We start from the raw sequence: 18,487 nt of genomic DNA on the forward strand, positions 1-18,487 counted from the left end.
GGCCATTTAATTAAATTAGGAATGCATCACGCAGAGGAAAACTCCAACTGAATATCATGGAACTGTGAAACAACCATTTTCTGAAGTTTTACAAATATCTACATCTGCTTTCACAAGTGAAACATACCAAACACCTGCAATTTGGTAGCGAAAGTGCGAGGCGTACTGCTACCCACAGGACCTCTCCTGCAACCAGCGCGCACTCGTGCCGTTTGTAAAATGAGTAAATAAGCGTTCCCGAAAAGACAACAGCTGCCCTAGAGAGTCACTGGATGGCTGTGGTTTTCACTTTGCCTTCACAAAGGATTGCCGGGCTCTCGCCCACTTCATAGATGGTAACTACAGATGAAATGAACTGCAATGGCTATTGCCAAATCAGTTATTCTATGAGATTTGGTCAAGATAAAACATAATAAACATTTCAATATTACACTCCCCTATTGCAGTGCCACTCCCATCTTGGCTGGCAAAAGGATAGGCTGATCTACTAAATTTCTCTATTTTCTAACCAGAATTCAAGTTTAAAGCTTTAGCCGTGAACAAACAAGTGAAAAAAAATCTATTTTTTTGCATGCTGAGGAATAAATATTAAGCCCTGTAAACCAGGGAGGTGTAATGCAGAGTGGTTTCCATGCCTGTCCTGTCAAATAGGCTTCCAGGAAAAACTACTGCTTTTTAAACACAACTGGTTCCAAACTTTTCCTGGGAGAGCAAAGATATTTGTTGGAACCTGCTAACAAAGTTTGGAAGAGCAGGAGGAAAGTTACATACTACGATGCTTGAGTCTCATAGTAGACATGGAACAGGCCAAAATCGTGAGGAGGGAAAGAGAGGGGTATGAGCATGTCTTAAAATAATCAGAGAGAGATTCTTGTAACAAGACACATTAACAAAGACAGGAGCCAAAGTTTCTGTGACAGAACTAAGCTAGTACTCACCTGTTGAAAGCAGGCATTCGTTAGTTATTTAAAGCTACTTTTTCCCCCTCCTCTCCACAAAAGCTATACCAACTTTCTGCTTTACTCTGAACAATATCTATCTCCATCAATATACACTGCATTGTGGAAGATCTCCTCTAAAGACAAAAGGAAAACCAGGCACACAGTGCCATTTAAAGTTTTAGAAGGGAAAAGCTAGACTTCACCATGTACTGCTACTTCTAACAGGTTCTTCTTTTTTTCACACCAATAACAAAGTTAAACAGCAAAGAAAACAGTGTTAATAAAAAAAAAATCTGATATCAAACAGTGCCATAAAACTTAGGTGAAGGAAACATTCAAAACTACATTTCATACTTTTTCCCCCCACACTCATTCTACTTTTCACCTGAGATTTTCACAACGTATAGTTAAATTCCTGTTAAAGCTATTTAATAACTTTGGTACTTATAGTAGCTATGTAGTATCGTAGTAGCTCATTTCATAGTAGATCTTTTGAAGACTCTCCACCTCACTGCGATTTCTGGGTGATTTTCTTTGGCAAGAACCAATACTGTGGTGGTCCCAGAAACACCATTACTTCAACTTCACCGAGACTGTACAAGGAAAACTGTTACAGAGGTTTTTCCTAATGAATAAAATGCTCCAAGCTCGCCTTATCTTAACGGCAGTGCCAATTTATTCCTGATGTTAAAACTCTTTCAATCCCATCCACCTGTGACATGAGGTTTACAAGTTGACAGAGAAAACTCTAGTTAAGAGCTCAACTGCCTGTTCAAAATTGAATTTGTGCTAGATGACGACCCATGGCCACTCTTCCCTTCCCACCAAGGCTCACAGATACATGCCGGTATACACCAAGCCACACACACTACTGCACCAACTCACACAGGCAGGCGAGAGGACGTTAGCTCTCTCTTAAAGAGTTGTTTGATGAAGTACCAAGGGACATCTGCCTCAAGAAAACTAAACCTGTGCATTGTGGCACGCACGGTGTATACGTGACTGCATCCACAGTCTTGATACAGTGCTAACACAACAGCTTCTAGCAGCGCTGTAGCCAACTATCACAGTCAATGGCCTACCAAAGCCTGTGGGTTTTATTGAAAGGCAAAGGAAACAATGACTCTTTGTGTGTCAAGCGATCGCTACATGCTGACTTGTAAAGTGATTTTGAGGGAGATGATACAGACTGCACCATGAAGAAAAAATTGGCTGGCTATAATATAAAATTAAACCCAAAAACTCATGATTCTTTAACACTGAAAAAGTATAATACAATTTTTGTAAACACTCCTCCAGAAACTTGTGTTCATCACTACCTCATGTTATTATCAGCGAAGAATTATAGGCTCTGTCCTGCTGGATTATTGTTAGCGTAAACAACTTTGCTAAATTGCTTGGCACACAGTCTGCATGCAGCATGTTAAAACTCTGTAGCCTATTCAGCCAAAATCAAATATAACGGCCCATCTGTATTAATCCTCAAGAAGAAATTAATAGACAACTATTTTCATGCAAAGCAGATATTTAAAAAAGGCAAAACCAATACATATGGATGAACTTTTTCATTCATAATTTTAGAGGCCACACAATGAAGACTGTTGTTTAAGCTTTTCATTTTTCTATAAAAGTTCTCTATACAATACAGTGCATTGTTCAAACTCTGGAGTAATTTAAGCTTTTTCAATGTCTTCTAAAATCCCTGGATTTATATCCAAAGAGACTTGGCACTGTAACAAATTTGACTTGTGAGTAACAAGTTACAGCCTTTAAGCAAATTGCTCATTAACACAGAATTCAACTTACTGCTACAAACCTCACTACCTTTTCTCTCTGGGAAAAACACACTGCCTATCTTACCCGTTTGAAAGCTGTGGGATAACCCACTACCAGACTTCTTTCTCTCCTTGATTGAGTCCTCAGCACAAATGCTGAACTAGTAGGAAAGGTGAGGAGAACAACAGAACTCCAAGCAAAGAATTTTTAAATCTGACCCAAAGCTATCTTGCCTTTGATGAACGAGGAAAATAAACAGAATTTTGATGTCAATACTGAAAAGGATATTCCCAACTTCATGCCAGGAGGAAATGAGTAAGAAAAGCCCATCTGTGAAGTTGGAGCTCTTTGTTTTTTCCTAAAGATAAAACACATTTAAAAGGAAAACCCACAGAATGTTCCCAGAATGTGGGACAATAGGTTCCTCTTACTTTACATGACCGATTAATACAAAGCTCAATCTGAACAGAAATTTTACGTAGCATTACTAATAAGAACACTTAATTCGCTATGAAGGAGATTTCCGTTCCATTTATTATTTTATTAATTCTTAATAGAAGCATAGTGTTAAAGCCATTTTATACATCTAGAAGCTAAACCAAACTTTGGAGTTAATAGGAGAAACTGATGTTACAAACCCAAAGTAAAATGCAAGATCAGCAAAGAAAACTGGTGGAAACTATTCTTTAGAACTTAAGAAAACATGTTATATCTCGTTAAAAAGCAAATGAAGTTAGCAGAATCTGTTTCAGGCTCTGCATTTGATATCAACATCTAAACTGGCCTTTTTGGGAAGATATACATATACTCAAAATGGCTTGCAGTGCCCTAAGAAAATACACAGCTACGCAAGCTCAGTACTGTAGCCAAGTAATGCTTCATTGTTACAGGAAGTCAGTGAAATAATTATGTAATATGCCGCTAACTAATGTAAGCTGTCCTGAAACCAAAAAGGGGTGTTTTTCTATAAATCTGGAACCAATTTTCTTCATTAAAAAAATCCAGTCTTCAGGACTGTCCAGAGAACCCTGCAAAACTATTCTGAGTGCTCCAAGTCTCGTAACATGCCTGGGGGATTTCTTAGCATCTTATTGCATTTCTTTATACCTTTCACAGCACAGCAGTTCAAGCCCTGTGAATGTGGCAATAACACAAAGCATTTGACCATGGGAGAAGGAGGAAGGAAGACAGGAGTCTGCCTTCCAACACACAGCCATCTGTACGCTCCCTCGGATAAACAACAAAATGAAACAAAGCTTTCACAGGGACACTGCACCTTCTCATGCATACTCTACTGGAAACAAGGAGCCAGAACTTGCTCGTCTGCCCCCGGAGTTAGTCGAGGAGCAGGATCACCTGTGAGCTGTTTTGTTCAACTCGGAGCCCTCCTTGCCATTACCTCACACACATGGCTCTCAGAAAAAGAATATTAAGCTAAAGTTAAGCAAGTTTCCATAGCAAAACAAGATGCAGATGTTCTACCTCTGAATACATGCTCAGACCAAGTGCTTGTCATTTGAGACGAAGCACTGGGAACTCCGGGCTGATACAGAGTGGTTCTGCTTCCATGGCCTTTTCACCTCGGTGAGGACACCAACCTCCCAGGAGCCTTCTGATGTCTCTGAGCTCATTAGAAAGAAAACAATGATGCTAAAGCACTACTCATTAAACTGGCCACTGTTGATAACTCGCAGCAAATGTTTACTAGGAGGATATCAAGTGTATTCAGGTTAAAAATTAATAGCAAGATGCTGAGCCAACAAGTCTCTTTAATTGTTTCTTCTTTTTTAATTGCACCAAATAGATTACAAGAAATTGCTTGAAATGGTTGGTCATTGCTAATATGACTGTCATTTTTCCATCATGGAAGACTGTTCTTGTTTCAACAATTTTAAAATTTCATCTTTCATCTGTGAGGGAGAAAAAACTCAAATTTTCTTTTTTATGGAACTTAAAAAGGTGACATTAAGATTTTCCTCCAAAATCATCACTGGGAACTAAGATTACCATGGGGCATCACCAGGAGTTCAAAGCTAGTTATAATACTAAGAAAACACTCAGAAAGACATGTTATCAGTATAGAACAAACCACCCTGAAGAAGGGAAATGGCTTATTCTGTGGTTATAGACCCCCGGTCAAAAAACCTTCCACCTCATCCTTGATTATAATCCTTTTGCAAGCTGAAATTTTCTGAATTATGTCTGTGTGCAGAGTTTTCCATCATGTTAGAGAATGACAGAATAGTGGAGGCTGGAAGGGACCTTTGTAGATCATCCAGTTCAATACCCTGCTTAAAACAGAGTCAAATAGAGCAGGTTGCTCAGGACCGTATCCAGCTGGGTTTTAGCTCTCTCCAAAGATGGAGACTCCACAACCTCTCTGGGCAACAGGGTCCAGTGTTTGATCACCCTCACAGTAAAAAAAAGTTTTTTCTTATGTTTGAGAAAACAGTCAACTTCAGGTAAGACTCCATCCTACAAAGCACTAAGCTAACCCTGCAACACACTGTTACTTCCTTTAGCTTAATGGGAGAACTTCCTCATCTCCCACTTTCCCCCATCCTCAAAAACAAAACCAAAGAAAAAAACCCATACTTTTCTGTCCATAAAGTAGATCCCATCTACAATTAGTCACCATTCCTTTCTCTTCCCCTAGACCTCCACAGAGTAAGCCAAAATCAGAAAAATGTTTTATGAACTAAACAGAGACTGAAGATGTATTCATTTTAATTCTCCATGGCAGACCAAATTTTCCTTAACAGCATTTGGCCAACAAACATTCTCTTAATCACCAGCATGTGATCATGACATTACTTTAGGAACAGAATAAGATTTAGATATATCTGAGGTTTCTTGCACCCACCAGTCAAAAAAGACTAACCAAGTACTGGCATTAACTCAGTTATCAGAAGCTTGCAGATAGCAAATTACTGTCCGCAGCTCTTGCGGGTCAAGAAAAAGGAGGACTCCTCTTGGGATGCAAACTATACTCTTCTACTACATGTTGAACCAAAGAGCTGCCAAAGGCACATGACAGAAGAACTTTTCCCATTTCTTATGTACCAGTACACCTCTTATTCATAAGCTGAAAACCAGCTAGGTGAGAGAACAGCAGCTACAAATCAATGGTGCATGATTGCAGTTGCTTATACCATAGGTGAAAAAATTATACAAAACAGCTAGTAAACATCATAAAATAATAATGGCACATTTTGCCAAGATACAACTCATGTCAAAAAGCAAGTGCAAGTGTTTCAAACGAGAATCTAAAGGAGTCGGGAACCCATCTCATTTATTTCCTGTAGGAGATGGCACATAATTCTTTCCTCTAAAATTTCAAACTTATTTTCACATCATATAATGTATTTGTGTCTTATCCTACATCTGCAAAAGTACTTCTCAGGAAGATATCTACTTATAAGTAGTTCAAGTATGACCTTCAATAAATCCTAATTAATTGAGTTTGAAAGGGCACTTTGTTCTCAATATACTTACTACTGCAGCAGTGTCTTTGAAAAGACAAGATCCATCACTGCTGACACAACTCTCTTATAAAATAAATACTATGGCAGAGGCATGGAAGATCTGTAGGCATCTCTAAAAACACCCTTCAGAGTTCAGTGCAGATGTTGCCAGTGTTTATACTTTTTAAACCACTGGGATATAAACACCTCACTATAAACACCACTGAAGTTTTGCTTTTCTTTTCTTCATTTTTTATGTGTTTATTTTAGTGTTAAAAATGTTAACTTCCATACTAAGGAAAATAGCAGCAGATGTTTAAGCTAAACAAAGACTGCTACAGTAGAGTGTATTCCTTAAGCTATTCTTCTACTTTTGAACTACTAAAGCTAAGATCTGTTTAAATAACAATTCTTGGAGAAGAAGGGTAGGAAAAGGGAGGCTGGAAAGAACCTCCCATAACTATCAGGCATAATTATAATGAATTGAACAATGAGCCAAAACTACAGTTGTTCTGCCTTTGTCAACACAACACTCAGGAACATGACACCAGGTAAGAATTTTAATGAAAAACTTCATGGTCGTTATCAGTTGTAGTCAGTTATATCCTAATCAAGCATTGGTTATTACAAGAGGCAATGACAAGTTAAAACAAATGAACAAACAAACAAAAACCCAGCTTTATGGATCCTTTATCCAGCACTCTTGTGGTAATGAAGTTTCAGAGAAGAAAGCACAGAAGGAGAAAGGACATGAAAATGGAACTGGTCTAACAGTATCTCTGCTCCATATTATTCAATACTGATGAGCAAGCTCGGGCTTCTGCAAAACAGATTTATTCAAGTAAATATCTGCATCTTTGTGCAAAAGAGAGAAAGGAGGGGAGGAAAAAAAAAAAAAAAGGCAGCAGAGATATGACCAGTTCTGCAAGGAAGCCTGCCATTTCCTGAAGGCAGGAAATGTGGCCATTCTGATTCAGTGAGAGAAAAGATAGTATTTTCCAGAGTGAGGTTCAGCTCTCTGACTTCTGGCCTAGTGTTTTTCTAAGGGATGTGAATAGTTAGCTCCTTATCCTATCTATACTCTTTACTGTTTCTTCCCTGTAACAACTAGAGCAAGTTTATTTTCCAAATGAACATGGAAAATGTTCCTGCTGAATCAGAAGAAAGATTTCTGCGATGCTTGTGTGTGGCTACAGCAAAAACAGTTCCACTGCCAAGCTGAATTAGCTCAGTGGTGCCTTTCTTTCCAGTCAAAGCCAAGCCATTACCACTTCTCCAAACTGCACGTAGATAAAACTCAACTAGATTAAGAAACTGATTTTGCCCCATTACCTCAGGCCACTTCAAAACAGGACTAACGAGGTCTCCAAAATCAAGAGCAAATGCTAACCGACACTAGCTGAAGACAACAAAAGTAAAATTCAGAGTGCAGCAAAGCGAAAAAATTACGTTTTCCAACTAGTTGTGTAATTCTTTCCACAGGGGCCGGGAGCGCGGGGTGGTTCTTGGGGAAGGAGGGGTGTGCGCTGGAGGAGGGGAGGCGCCGCGCAGCCAGGGCTTGCTCAGAGCCGTGCAGGAAAGGGGAAGGCAAACAATGGGCCGCTCTGTGCGGCGCGGTGCCGCCGCGGGCTGCCGCTGCCCACCAACCGCCTCATTGTTCCCGGCGGAACTGCTCCACCGCGGGGGGAATTATTTCGAGACTCGCTCTCTAAAGACGCCTGTCTTACGCCTAAAAGTGGCGGTGCCCATCTGAGAGGCCGGATTACGAGTAGAAATGTACATTAACGCTTATACCCATGTTATAAACTATTTCCTCCACAGCTGCAGAAATTATGAACAAAAACCGTACCCGTCACAATATAGCGACCAAATAGCAACATACTGCTTTAAACTCATTTATCTAAATGTTATCTTCAAGAACAAATAAAATCAAAACAACACTAAACATACTCTTTGTGAAAAAAGGACAGAAAAAACGTGCGATAAGAACGAACGTCCTTCCCTTAAACAAAGCCTTAACGGCAGCACAAACTGCAAGGTCTCTCGCAACCGACCGCAGAGCGTTCCCTTCGGGAGAGAAATTTCATGCTTACAAACAACAGCAATCACACCCGACAAAAGACGCTTTGTGAAATGAAACCATTACCTTCATAGCACAGAATGCCAATATTGTTGTTCATCTTGTCCAAGTATTGGTAGTTCAACAGGTCCATCTTCATAAATAGCATTTATTGGGCTAGCAAAAAAGACCAGCTTGTTTGCTTTCGCCCAGAATCAGGGAGAAGGAAGCCAGGCAAATGAAGCTGAGTACGCTCCCAGCTTCCTAAACTTCGCTAGCACAAGGCCCAGCCTTCAGCTAATCAAAACAAAGTATATTAAAGGAAAATTGGAGGGATTAAAACCCACACGCTCTCCCTTCCAAAGTTTTGAAAAGTAAAGGTATACTGTGTCCTTCAATACAGAGAAGACAGTTTTAAAACTTTTCAAGTCTTTTTCCAAATAAAAAAAGGGGAAAAAGAAAGAAAGAAAACAGAAACAAGGGAAATTTCCTAGGACAAAGACACACTAGTTCTCCTCACAGCCCGCTGCAAGTTAACTGCACTGACATGCAGGCTATGCTTGGTATGACTCGTATGTAAACTAGCTTCCTCTTTCTACCAGGCAGCGGGGACTGAGCATGCTCAGTGAATCCCTGGAGCTCTTCAAATGTCAGGGATATTTTCTGCACAAGATCAGTCTCTAAATGTACTGAGTGTTTGAAAGAAAGAGGAGGAGGAGGTGGAGAGCCTGCACAGAAGGGGCCGTGTCAGAGCCGCTCTTGACAGGAAGCAGCGCTGCCCGCTGCAGCCCCGAGGAGCGGGGGGAGTCCGGGGAAACAGAGAGGCCTCTGCTGCAGCCGGGGCACGAGCCGAGCAAGTGAGCGCACAAGCAGGCAGGAGCAACTTCACTTCTGAACAAGAGAACTGAGCTAAAAATCAGTCTAGTTTAGATGAATTATTTCTTCTAAACTTTTACTTAATTACCCAGCTTGCTTTTCCTCAAGTGGTAAAATGTCCGTGACTCCTGTTCAGCATGGCTTTGGATGTATCCCAACATTGTTGCAGTGAAAAGTAACCCTATTTTACACTAGCAGAATGGCGTTTTCACAGCTCTGGTATGATAGTAAGAATTGAAATGAAAGCGGTAAGATGCAGCAGGTATGCCTGCATGCACATGTACAGGTACTGTGTACTCACAGGCACCCACTGTCCGCGCACTGAAAGCCTTGAGCAGCACGAGTAGTCAGACAAGCCGGGCTCCGGATTTTTGATGGCTGTCACAGCTCCAGTTCAAATGACACAGAGGATGGAGATTTTTACAGAAGTTGTTCTCGTCTCAGGATGCGGTCTGCCCTTCTGCAGTTCAAACCTTGATCTCAGAGATGCCGGCTGCTTACACACATGTATGGGAACCATCTGTACGCGTGCAAGCCTGCGCTAACCTATGGGCACCAGTCCACACTTCCTGTGGCAGATCACCACCTGAAGTCAGATTTGACAGGAAAATGAAATAAATACTGGGAAAGCTTGGTCTAAGGCAAAAAAATTACTAGCGGAGTCTTAATCTTCCTGCTGCCCCTGTCTGCCCCTCGGGCTCGGAGCATAACTCTTCCCTACCTGATCGGGAGGGAGCATTTTAACAGCACACAGAATACAGCCAGGCAAAGTGAACAAACTCCCATTTCTACCTTCAGAATTTCTTCTGCATCTTAGAGCAGGTATATAGAGTTACGGAGGCAATTCAGGGAGTGACATTTCGACAAGCACTACTTGAACGTTGTGGATATTTCAGAGAGACTAGGTAACTTGGTTAAATGATGCTAAATGAAGTACGACAGAGAACAAGCTAACTGAAAGGAATTGTGCGCTACTGGGAAGACGAAGGTTAAACAGCCTTTTCTTGATTATTATTATTATGGAACAAAAAAGGCACTCTTAATTAGAAAGATTATTAATCTCTAGGACTTTAAACATGGTATAAAATCTTGTGGGTACAGTACTTAATGCTGAAGTAACAATATGTCTTTTGGGTAAAGGGAAAATATAAAGGTTGCAGTTATATTTTTGCCTCACAGATTTTCTTACCACTAAAGCTGTAACCACTTCTCTCCAGCCCAAAGTAATACGTGGTATCTTCTAGAAAGAGAAATGTTCTTACTAAAGAAAGGAACATTATGATTTTTAAGCACGGGGACTGGAAATTTTAAGTACCACATCATCTTGTACATACTCAAATTCAAAGATATTCTATATTGATGCTTCAGATGTCCTCTTTCCCATCTTTTACTTACAGACAAACCTATAATTTAATAAAGACAAAGAGAAGTGTTAGCTAGTTCTTTAATATATAAACTGACATGAAAAAACGCATATAACTTTAACAGAAGTTTCTTCTGCAAGAAATTAGTTTCCTATGTAAAATATGCCAAAGCTTTAGGGAAAAATAATTATGATACGTATAGCTTTTAGTAAATAGAGCATCACTGAATTTATGTTAATACAAAACATTTTATGGACACTTGGGAAGGATAAGAAGAGATAAGTATTTAGGCTTCCCAGTTTAAAATACTTAAGTTTTTGTTAGAAGTGCAGGTGATGGAGAAGAAAAGAAAGCAATACTCTAAACTTTTCAGAGCAGTAGTCTACAAGACAGGGTTTGCACATAGCACACTACCTCTACAAGGGCTTTATAGCTCAAAGCCCAATATTTCAAATTCCCTTCTATACTCTATGATACAAGTTTCTTCAAGTTGACTGGAAAAGCTCTGTTTGGTATTCCCTGCAAACCACTGACTGCTCACTGTTGCTGTCCAGACACCAAAAGAGAAGTTAAAATCACTGCTCGATAGGTTTTTAGACTGTGATGATCATTTTACTATGTGAATAGCTGTCGGCAGTACAAGAGCACTATGATTAACACTCGTCAAATGTTACGTAATGACTTGGATGCTTCGTGTTAAATAATAAGCTGGTACCAAACATAGGGTGCTTCATGAATTCCTAAATTAAAATATAAATACTGAAAGTAAGAGAATGTTTAGTGAAAGACTAGGAAAGGAAAACTATTTATGTGAATATTCCTCAATATATCTAAAACCAAAATGCATTCATGTGGAATCTTTCTTTGAAAGAAAAACTTAATGAAACTTTCGAAAGCTCAACAGGCTTAAGTTCAGCACACCTTAACATGAAAAACTGCCACACTAGCATGACATTAACATTAACATACTGCCAGGTTTTACTTTCCTGCGATGTGCTCTGGTTCCGAGCGCACGGAATTCCTGACTCCTTGGTTAGTGATTCATCAAATTCCACCAGTCTGAGATACCTTCCACTGAACCGAAATCAATAATCAGCACGGACGCAGGCCATATGTAATATTTAGAGAAAAACAAGCTATTAACAACATCCCAGGAACTTTTTTTTAGTTCTTATCCATTCTGCTACACAGTGATATTTGCAAATACACTTCTGCGCTGTACTGTGTACGCTTCATATTAACTAGAGTCCATCCTATAACATTGCAAACAATTTTCTTTTGTAAAACAGATAAACACTCATATCTATATATAAAATGTCTAATACATTGAAACTTTTAACACAACAGCACCCCCTAGAGCTAACTGAAATCCACATATACTCCCTTTCATAAAGGGACTGCTCGCAGCCAGGCAGCTGAGGGTCCTCGACCACGCGCGGCCCTCTCTTTTGGAAAGGTTTAATGAAAGCCCGAAGGACCTGAAACATCCCTCTGCCTTCCTCATGCTTCTGAACAGCAGCTGTTACAAAGCAATTCCTTAATGTGTCAAGCCCATAATACCAGGTTTGATAGTGAGGTTTTGTGATTTTCACAGCATTTAAATGCGTATTGAGCAGCTTTAGAACCATCTTTTTCCAGCCAGCTATAAGGCAGCGTTCTTTTCTGCCTTCCCTCTGCCGCGCTCCACCCTGCCCAGCCCGCTGCCGCTCTGCCCCTCGCCACTCTTCACGCTCTGCCCCTCGCTGCTCTTCACACCTCCTTTCTCTCCTTGCCGCATTCTTGCCACTGCCCCAGCAGTAGCACCAAAGGGCACACGAAAACGGCTTCGGTACAGCGTACTAGCTCGGCCTACCCTCCACGCCACGCTCTGCACCCCGTCTTTCACTAGGGAAGCGTGCCTCGCTGCCTGAGAATTAGCACCTTGGAGAGAAGGTGTGTGCTTCAGCCACTCGGACACAACTGACATCTCGCCCTTGATCATCAGCACAGACGAACTATTTCTAGAGCGACCAGTTTTGCAACTGAGAGAAGAAAACTAACTCTTTATGGAGGCGAGCCACATCCTGACATAAAACCCCATGCAGCATTCCCCAGTGTAACTCCATTCTTGAATGCACAAAACTATCTGTGACCATTCCCGAGGTCAGACAAATATTACCAAATATTAGCTGATACCTCATTACCCTCAAGGAAAGAGGCGGAGAAATAAAGCAAGAGTACTTCAGCAACAGATTTCACCTTTTTTCTTCAATTATAAATAAATAAATTAAGTAATAAATAAATAAATTTTAGTGAGCAGCTGCTAGGTGGCGATGTGCCTGAAGGAAAAAAAACTGCTTTTCCTTTTCTGCACATTCAACTGTAAAATTGCTGCAATTAACCACCTACATTTTTTATTTCAGTTAAAATACATTTCACAGAAAAAAAGCAAACAAAGATTCTCATCTAAGCAAAATGGGGCTTTTGTTTTTAAACAGACTCAGATCTGATAAGAAAGCATAATTAAAAATATGTTACAAACAGGAAATTCAGAGATAAATTACTGCATGATCAGGAAAGTGATGTTTAAAGTTTCTTGCAAGCAGCTGCATCAACAGCCATGCCTCCAAGACCCACATAAACAAACATAATACAAGAGTAAACCCTTTGCTCAGGGATCCGGACACTACAAAACATAACATTTTTTTTCTTTTCTTTCCTTCTCCCAAAGCACAAAGGAATGACCATTGCAGCCACGAATGGCTGTTATCAAAATACGCATCTTGTACATAACAGATAGACATTAATCACGTCAAACTAACTTATCCCTTTTACAACCTTTAAAGAAAAAAGCCCCAGTGGGTAGAACATCTCTGACCCAAGGCTAATGCACACATTCTTATTTCACCTGTACTTTATTAGCTAAAGATTTCAACAATATGGCAAATGTTACAGAACACAAAAAACGGTGTTGCTATAATCAGTGAAGTTCCTTGAGGCTGAAAGATTAGGCTTATGCCTGAGAATTTTACCAATGATACTAAGTCGCAGCAAAAAAATCTGAACAGCGTTTACACTCTCTTTCATTCTTTTCATTCCCTCTTATGCAATCTTGCTATAGATAAATAAATAAATACAGTATTAGAATAGCAATATCTACTAAGGAAGTATTTTGTGAATGTGCGTATCTCCGTCACTGCATTAGTATTCATGAACTGCCACGTAACTGAAGTTAAGAAGCTCCCTACTCCCTGAAGGACCAAGCCAGGAGGAATCTTGGTTTCAAGTCCCCTACTACCCTAGCTTGCAGGGAAACTGAAAAGACAGAATAATGTGCCCAGGAATATCTAGAGTTGCAAGCCCTACCAGCACCCAGGAATGGATGTTAAAGGATTGTCTTGACTGGGACTTGGATTTTGTTTCTGTTCGTGGAGACACATATATACAGACTAAAAAAAAGTGTATATGTATATCAATATAAATGCAATATTTCAGAACACTTCTTCGTAAATATTTATCAATTTAGAACCAGCCATTTCATATCAGATCAACAAAGCAACATTTAACAACTCAAAAACCTTTTCGTTAATTAAAGCCTGCCCTCATTAGCAGCAACTCATTCCCACTTCTTTCTGAGAATTTCGTTTTCCCTCCATCATCTCTAGAGAGCTACTTGTTTCTGACTCCAAACTAAATTCACCCTCCTATTGTACATGAGGGACCACCAACCCACTTCTGCATAAGTGAAGAAAGGGTTAGAGGACAGCAGAGGCAGGGACAAACTCCTACTGCTACATTATAGCTGCCACTGCAGAGCATGGATGACCCTTCATAGCAACTGCCATCATTTTTTTTCCTCTCCCTCTCTCTCTCTCTCTCTCTCTCTTTTTTTTTTTTAAGTAAAAGTAGTGTCCAGCTCTCTGGGTCAAACTCTGAGATAGGTGCAGAAGGTAATATAGGAGGCCCCAGCAATAACTGCTGCTCCAGCAGGTACCTCTTGTCTCCGGGAAGAAGAGCCAGCCATTTAGGAAGCAACCCACTTTCCTTCTACCAGATGGATCATGGTGACCCAGGGCTTGAGCTATGTCTGTGATGATCTTCTCTTCTCTTACTGTGGCACAGGAGTTGTTACTTCTGGTAGTTTCCAGGCTTAAATCCTTTGTTTTTTTCTGGTTTAAAGTTTGTTAACGAACGGTGAGCAAAGGCATGCAGCACACATAGTTTGCTGATCTTTCTAAAAACTAGAAAACAGCTTCACAATTGTGAGAGACTGCAGGCAGCTGGAGTCAATGAACCAGGTGATCACTTCCAAGCTGTGAGGTGAATTGCAACTGAGAAGAGTATTCAGCAGTGCCTGATTTATCTTGCCTTCATTCTTAGACGACTTGCTCAAACTCAACAGCAGACAAGGAAAATCAGGTTTACCACAAATATTTTTCATTTCTCACTAATACTTTACATTTCACAATTTGTTCATGCTTTTCTCTTTTTAGTCTTCTAAATTGTGCTAAAAACACTTAAAAACCAGCTGAAATGAGCAATAGATAAGCCTAGTTTATCAAGGTCAAAAAATTGTTATTTGCTAATTAAAATCTTGATAATCTTTCCTGTTACTTGGATAGTAATTTAAATTTCTAAAGGGCTGATAATAATCAGAAGCATAATTTATCTTGAACTACAAAGAGTCTCAAACACGGAACCTCAGTGCTTCCAGATGCAAACAGTGAAGTGTTAACTCTGCCATGACCTAATATTTTTTCAAACAGAGCAGAAAAAACACTTTATTTTTCCAAAAGTGGTAAATCTACCAAAGTTAAAACACAATGCAAAGAAAAAAAAAATCTGAAAATAATTCGTAAGAAAAAAAGAAAAAAGCCAACCCTAAGTTAGCTTGATGTGAACAACTCAGGCATCTAAAATATTTTTTACTTAGAAAACTTAGGAGCCAGACCATGTTTAGAGGCTAGATTTCAGAATTACTGCGTGTATCCCTCATCTTAGAAAAGAAGCAAATCCAGTTTCAAAAAACCACTAATTATAGGGTATAGAAACAAAGCAAAGGGCTCGAAGATTGCTAAAGTCTTTGAAAAGATTTCCTCTTTATTGCTAGCTTGGCAAGACATAAGATGCTCACAGGGCCTAATTCAGCTTATACATAAATGTATGTAAATCTAGCTAAGTTGAGCTTGCTTTCACAACAACAGAAAATATTACCAGCAACATAGGTAGTAACCTTATAAATGAGCAGAAATTGAATTAAGCAAACGAATTCCAATGCTATCTTGCTAAAAGCAATGCAGTACAATCAGTTACAGCTTTTGTTACTAAACTAATCAACTCTGACTTTTAAACATTAAAGTACTTATTTATCCTAGACATTTGGATGACAATCTTAATAAGAACCTATTACAACATCCAATTATATAACTTGCAACCTACTCATTTGTGATAAAAACTAATATTCAAATTTCATTCCAGTTTTAAGAGTATTCTTTATCAACCAAGGGTCTTGTTCTCTACTATTAAAATAGTATTTTATCCCCCCAAAATTATTTACCACCCTAAAAAACTAAACACACATTGACTTATCCCAAATTCTAATGCTCACAAAAACCACAGCGACACAGGGAACAGCAGCTTTGCTCTGGATGCTGATGGATATATTGTCCTCTGGATCAAATAGAAGAAAACAAGAAACAAGAAATACCACATACATTTATCAAAAGGTTGCACTTAGATTATTTAAAGTAGAAAGAATGTGTTTTGATTGTATATATGACGTATACACACAGATCATACATGCGCACATGTGCAGATGTACTGCATACCACACTGGTGTAGAATGGTGAATTTTAATCATTCCATGAGCTATGACAGAGAAAGTCCTAGCTGACTACGAGTACAACTTCATTGGTCTCAGAGGGAAAGAAATAAAAACCCCAACAGCTTCCAAAAGTAGTCAGCCCTCCCTGTTCCAAAATATAAACATCAGCTTCAGAGTTCATAGACTCAGACCCTTTCAAGTACTGACAGTGAGTGATGCGATACTGCTAGGAAGCTGAAACCCTCTTTTCTAACAGATCAAAGTTACCATTTCCAGTGCTGCAGGTACACAAGACATTCTCACGTCCAGAAAAGCCATTTTCAACCCCAAAATCAAATGTAGAGACTGCTGAAAACTGTCTATCAAAACTTTTGTTCCCCAATGGAAAAGGAGATCGTTTTTCTTATTGTGTTTTGCTCCTCCAAAAACAAGAGAGAGTTTTAAATAAAAGTTTTCAATTTTACATTAAGCAAAAAACTGTAGTGCTATTAATTTTCAGCTTTCTGACAAAACAATAAAGTATTGGGAATTATATTTGCACACATCTCACATCTCTTTTACCTTCTGTGCAGCAGGCGCTAGCCTTTTCTTATGGCACGTGGTGGTCACAGAGTGCTCCTGACTATTACTCACCATTTTTAATAGGAGACACCACGGTACAGGACATGAAGTTCAATAGCAGCATGGGGCTTCCAAACTACGACCAAAAGAAACAAAAAACAAAAAACAACTAACAAATGTTATTTTCTGATTTACCACCAAGAAGTCAGAATTTCCCTCTGATGAATCCTGCTCACACCAAAGATTTTACCAATGCTGCACGACATTAGAGACAAATGCTGCAGTAATCTGAGTGAACACTAGTGGAGTTCAAAGCTCTATCAGGATTCACCTGTTACTTGTTTTTAATCTGGTACTCCAAGAAAGCATGCATTATACACCCATACTGCCTGTCACCCTCCTTACCCCAAACTTCAAAATGGTGAGCATGTTTCAATCATATTTCAAAGACAGTTCTTGAAGATAGCTGCGCTCCTGAGCTTTCTGTGAAAACAGAGGGCAGGGAGAGACGACCGACCACAATTAAAGTCACCACTGAGGGAGAAGCAAGAGCAGCTCGATTGCTGGCCATGCAGTTCGGTGGCAGCTGGCTGGCTAACGACACTGCTACAGCTGGAGGGCAGCAGTAACAGGCAGGCTAGCTCCAATTACAGAGGGGAAAACAGAGGTGGAGAGGGAAGGATCAGAACTACCAAAGTTTTAAACACCAAAAAAGGACTCGGGTGTGCTGACATGTGCAAACCAGGTCACTTTCTGCACGGCTGAAGGTCCTGGTCTGGGTTTGTCTGTCACTAGACCAAGGAGCCACTGGTCGATGCTAAGATGTAAATGATACTCCGTGGCAATTCCAGCCCCTTTCATACAAGGGCTTTCACACCCTTGAAGCCCTCCTTCCCCCTTCCACTACCAAATTCTTGCATTTCAGTGAGCTTAGTTCTTACTCCTTCCCCCAAGCTCATCCCCACCACAATTCCACTCCCTGAAATTCAGTCCTTCCCAAACAAGACGAACATTCCCAAGTGTCCCCCAAATCTCCTCAACCTTCCAGAGAGTGTTTCCCATTGTTATATCCCTTCTCTCTTATCTCAAAGCTACTCTTTCCTTCTATGTGGGAACATCCTCACTCCTCAAGACACGTTCTCCTACTGCCCTAAATCCCATCCCCTGTTTTGCTCCCTAGCCCTACCTTACCGAGCACCCAGAGCCTCCTATCCTCTCTCACACTGCAACCTTCCAGCCCTTCCCAATCAAAGCGCAACACTCAGTAATCCAAGCCCTAAAATTCAAAGCCGCTATACCAGCTACAGCTGCCACGCTTCTCTAGTTCTACCTACCAGGGTGCTGGTGAGTGAAGGGCAGTGTACCAATGCTGTAGCAACAGGACAGGCCAAAGCACACACAGTACCAAAATGTACACAGTCATGGGTCACTGATACCAATAAACAAAATGGCAGATCCTCCTTTCAGTTATGTACTACTTACTCCACCTTGGTCTTGGTCATCTGCCTCTTGACCTTTCATTCCCGCTCACTGAGGTCCTCTCAGCTACAGGAATGGGGACAAACTCCAGGTGCTCAATCTTTGCTTTTACAAACTGCTAATACACCAAATTCTCCCCGAAGTGCTGGAAAAAGACACAGTCA

General features: G+C 40.2%; 1 protein-coding gene across 2 annotated transcripts in view; it reads right to left on the minus strand.

The window, feature by feature from the left end:
* The window catches only part of VGLL4 (vestigial like family member 4), a 57,459-nt gene extending 40,171 nt beyond the window's left edge, over positions 1-17,288 (minus strand). Inside the window, exons 1-2 of one of the 2 annotated variants that reach the window (XM_064518834.1) lie at positions 17,250-17,288; positions 16,917-16,980 (exon numbers count right to left, since the gene is read on the minus strand). In XM_064518834.1, coding sequence (XP_064374904.1) covers positions 16,917-16,980; positions 17,250-17,273 — 88 coding nt within the window. In that variant the 5' untranslated portion in view covers positions 17,274-17,288. Of the gene's footprint in view, positions 1-8,327; positions 8,920-16,916; positions 16,981-17,249 lie in introns of those variants that run through there. The other variant, XM_026102524.2, reaches the window with a different exon arrangement.
* Between the last annotated feature and the right edge of the window lie 1,199 nt (positions 17,289-18,487).

This window comes from Dromaius novaehollandiae, chromosome 12, assembly GCF_036370855.1.
Source record: "Dromaius novaehollandiae isolate bDroNov1 chromosome 12, bDroNov1.hap1, whole genome shotgun sequence".
Taxonomy (NCBI): domain Eukaryota; kingdom Metazoa; phylum Chordata; class Aves; order Casuariiformes; family Dromaiidae; genus Dromaius; species Dromaius novaehollandiae.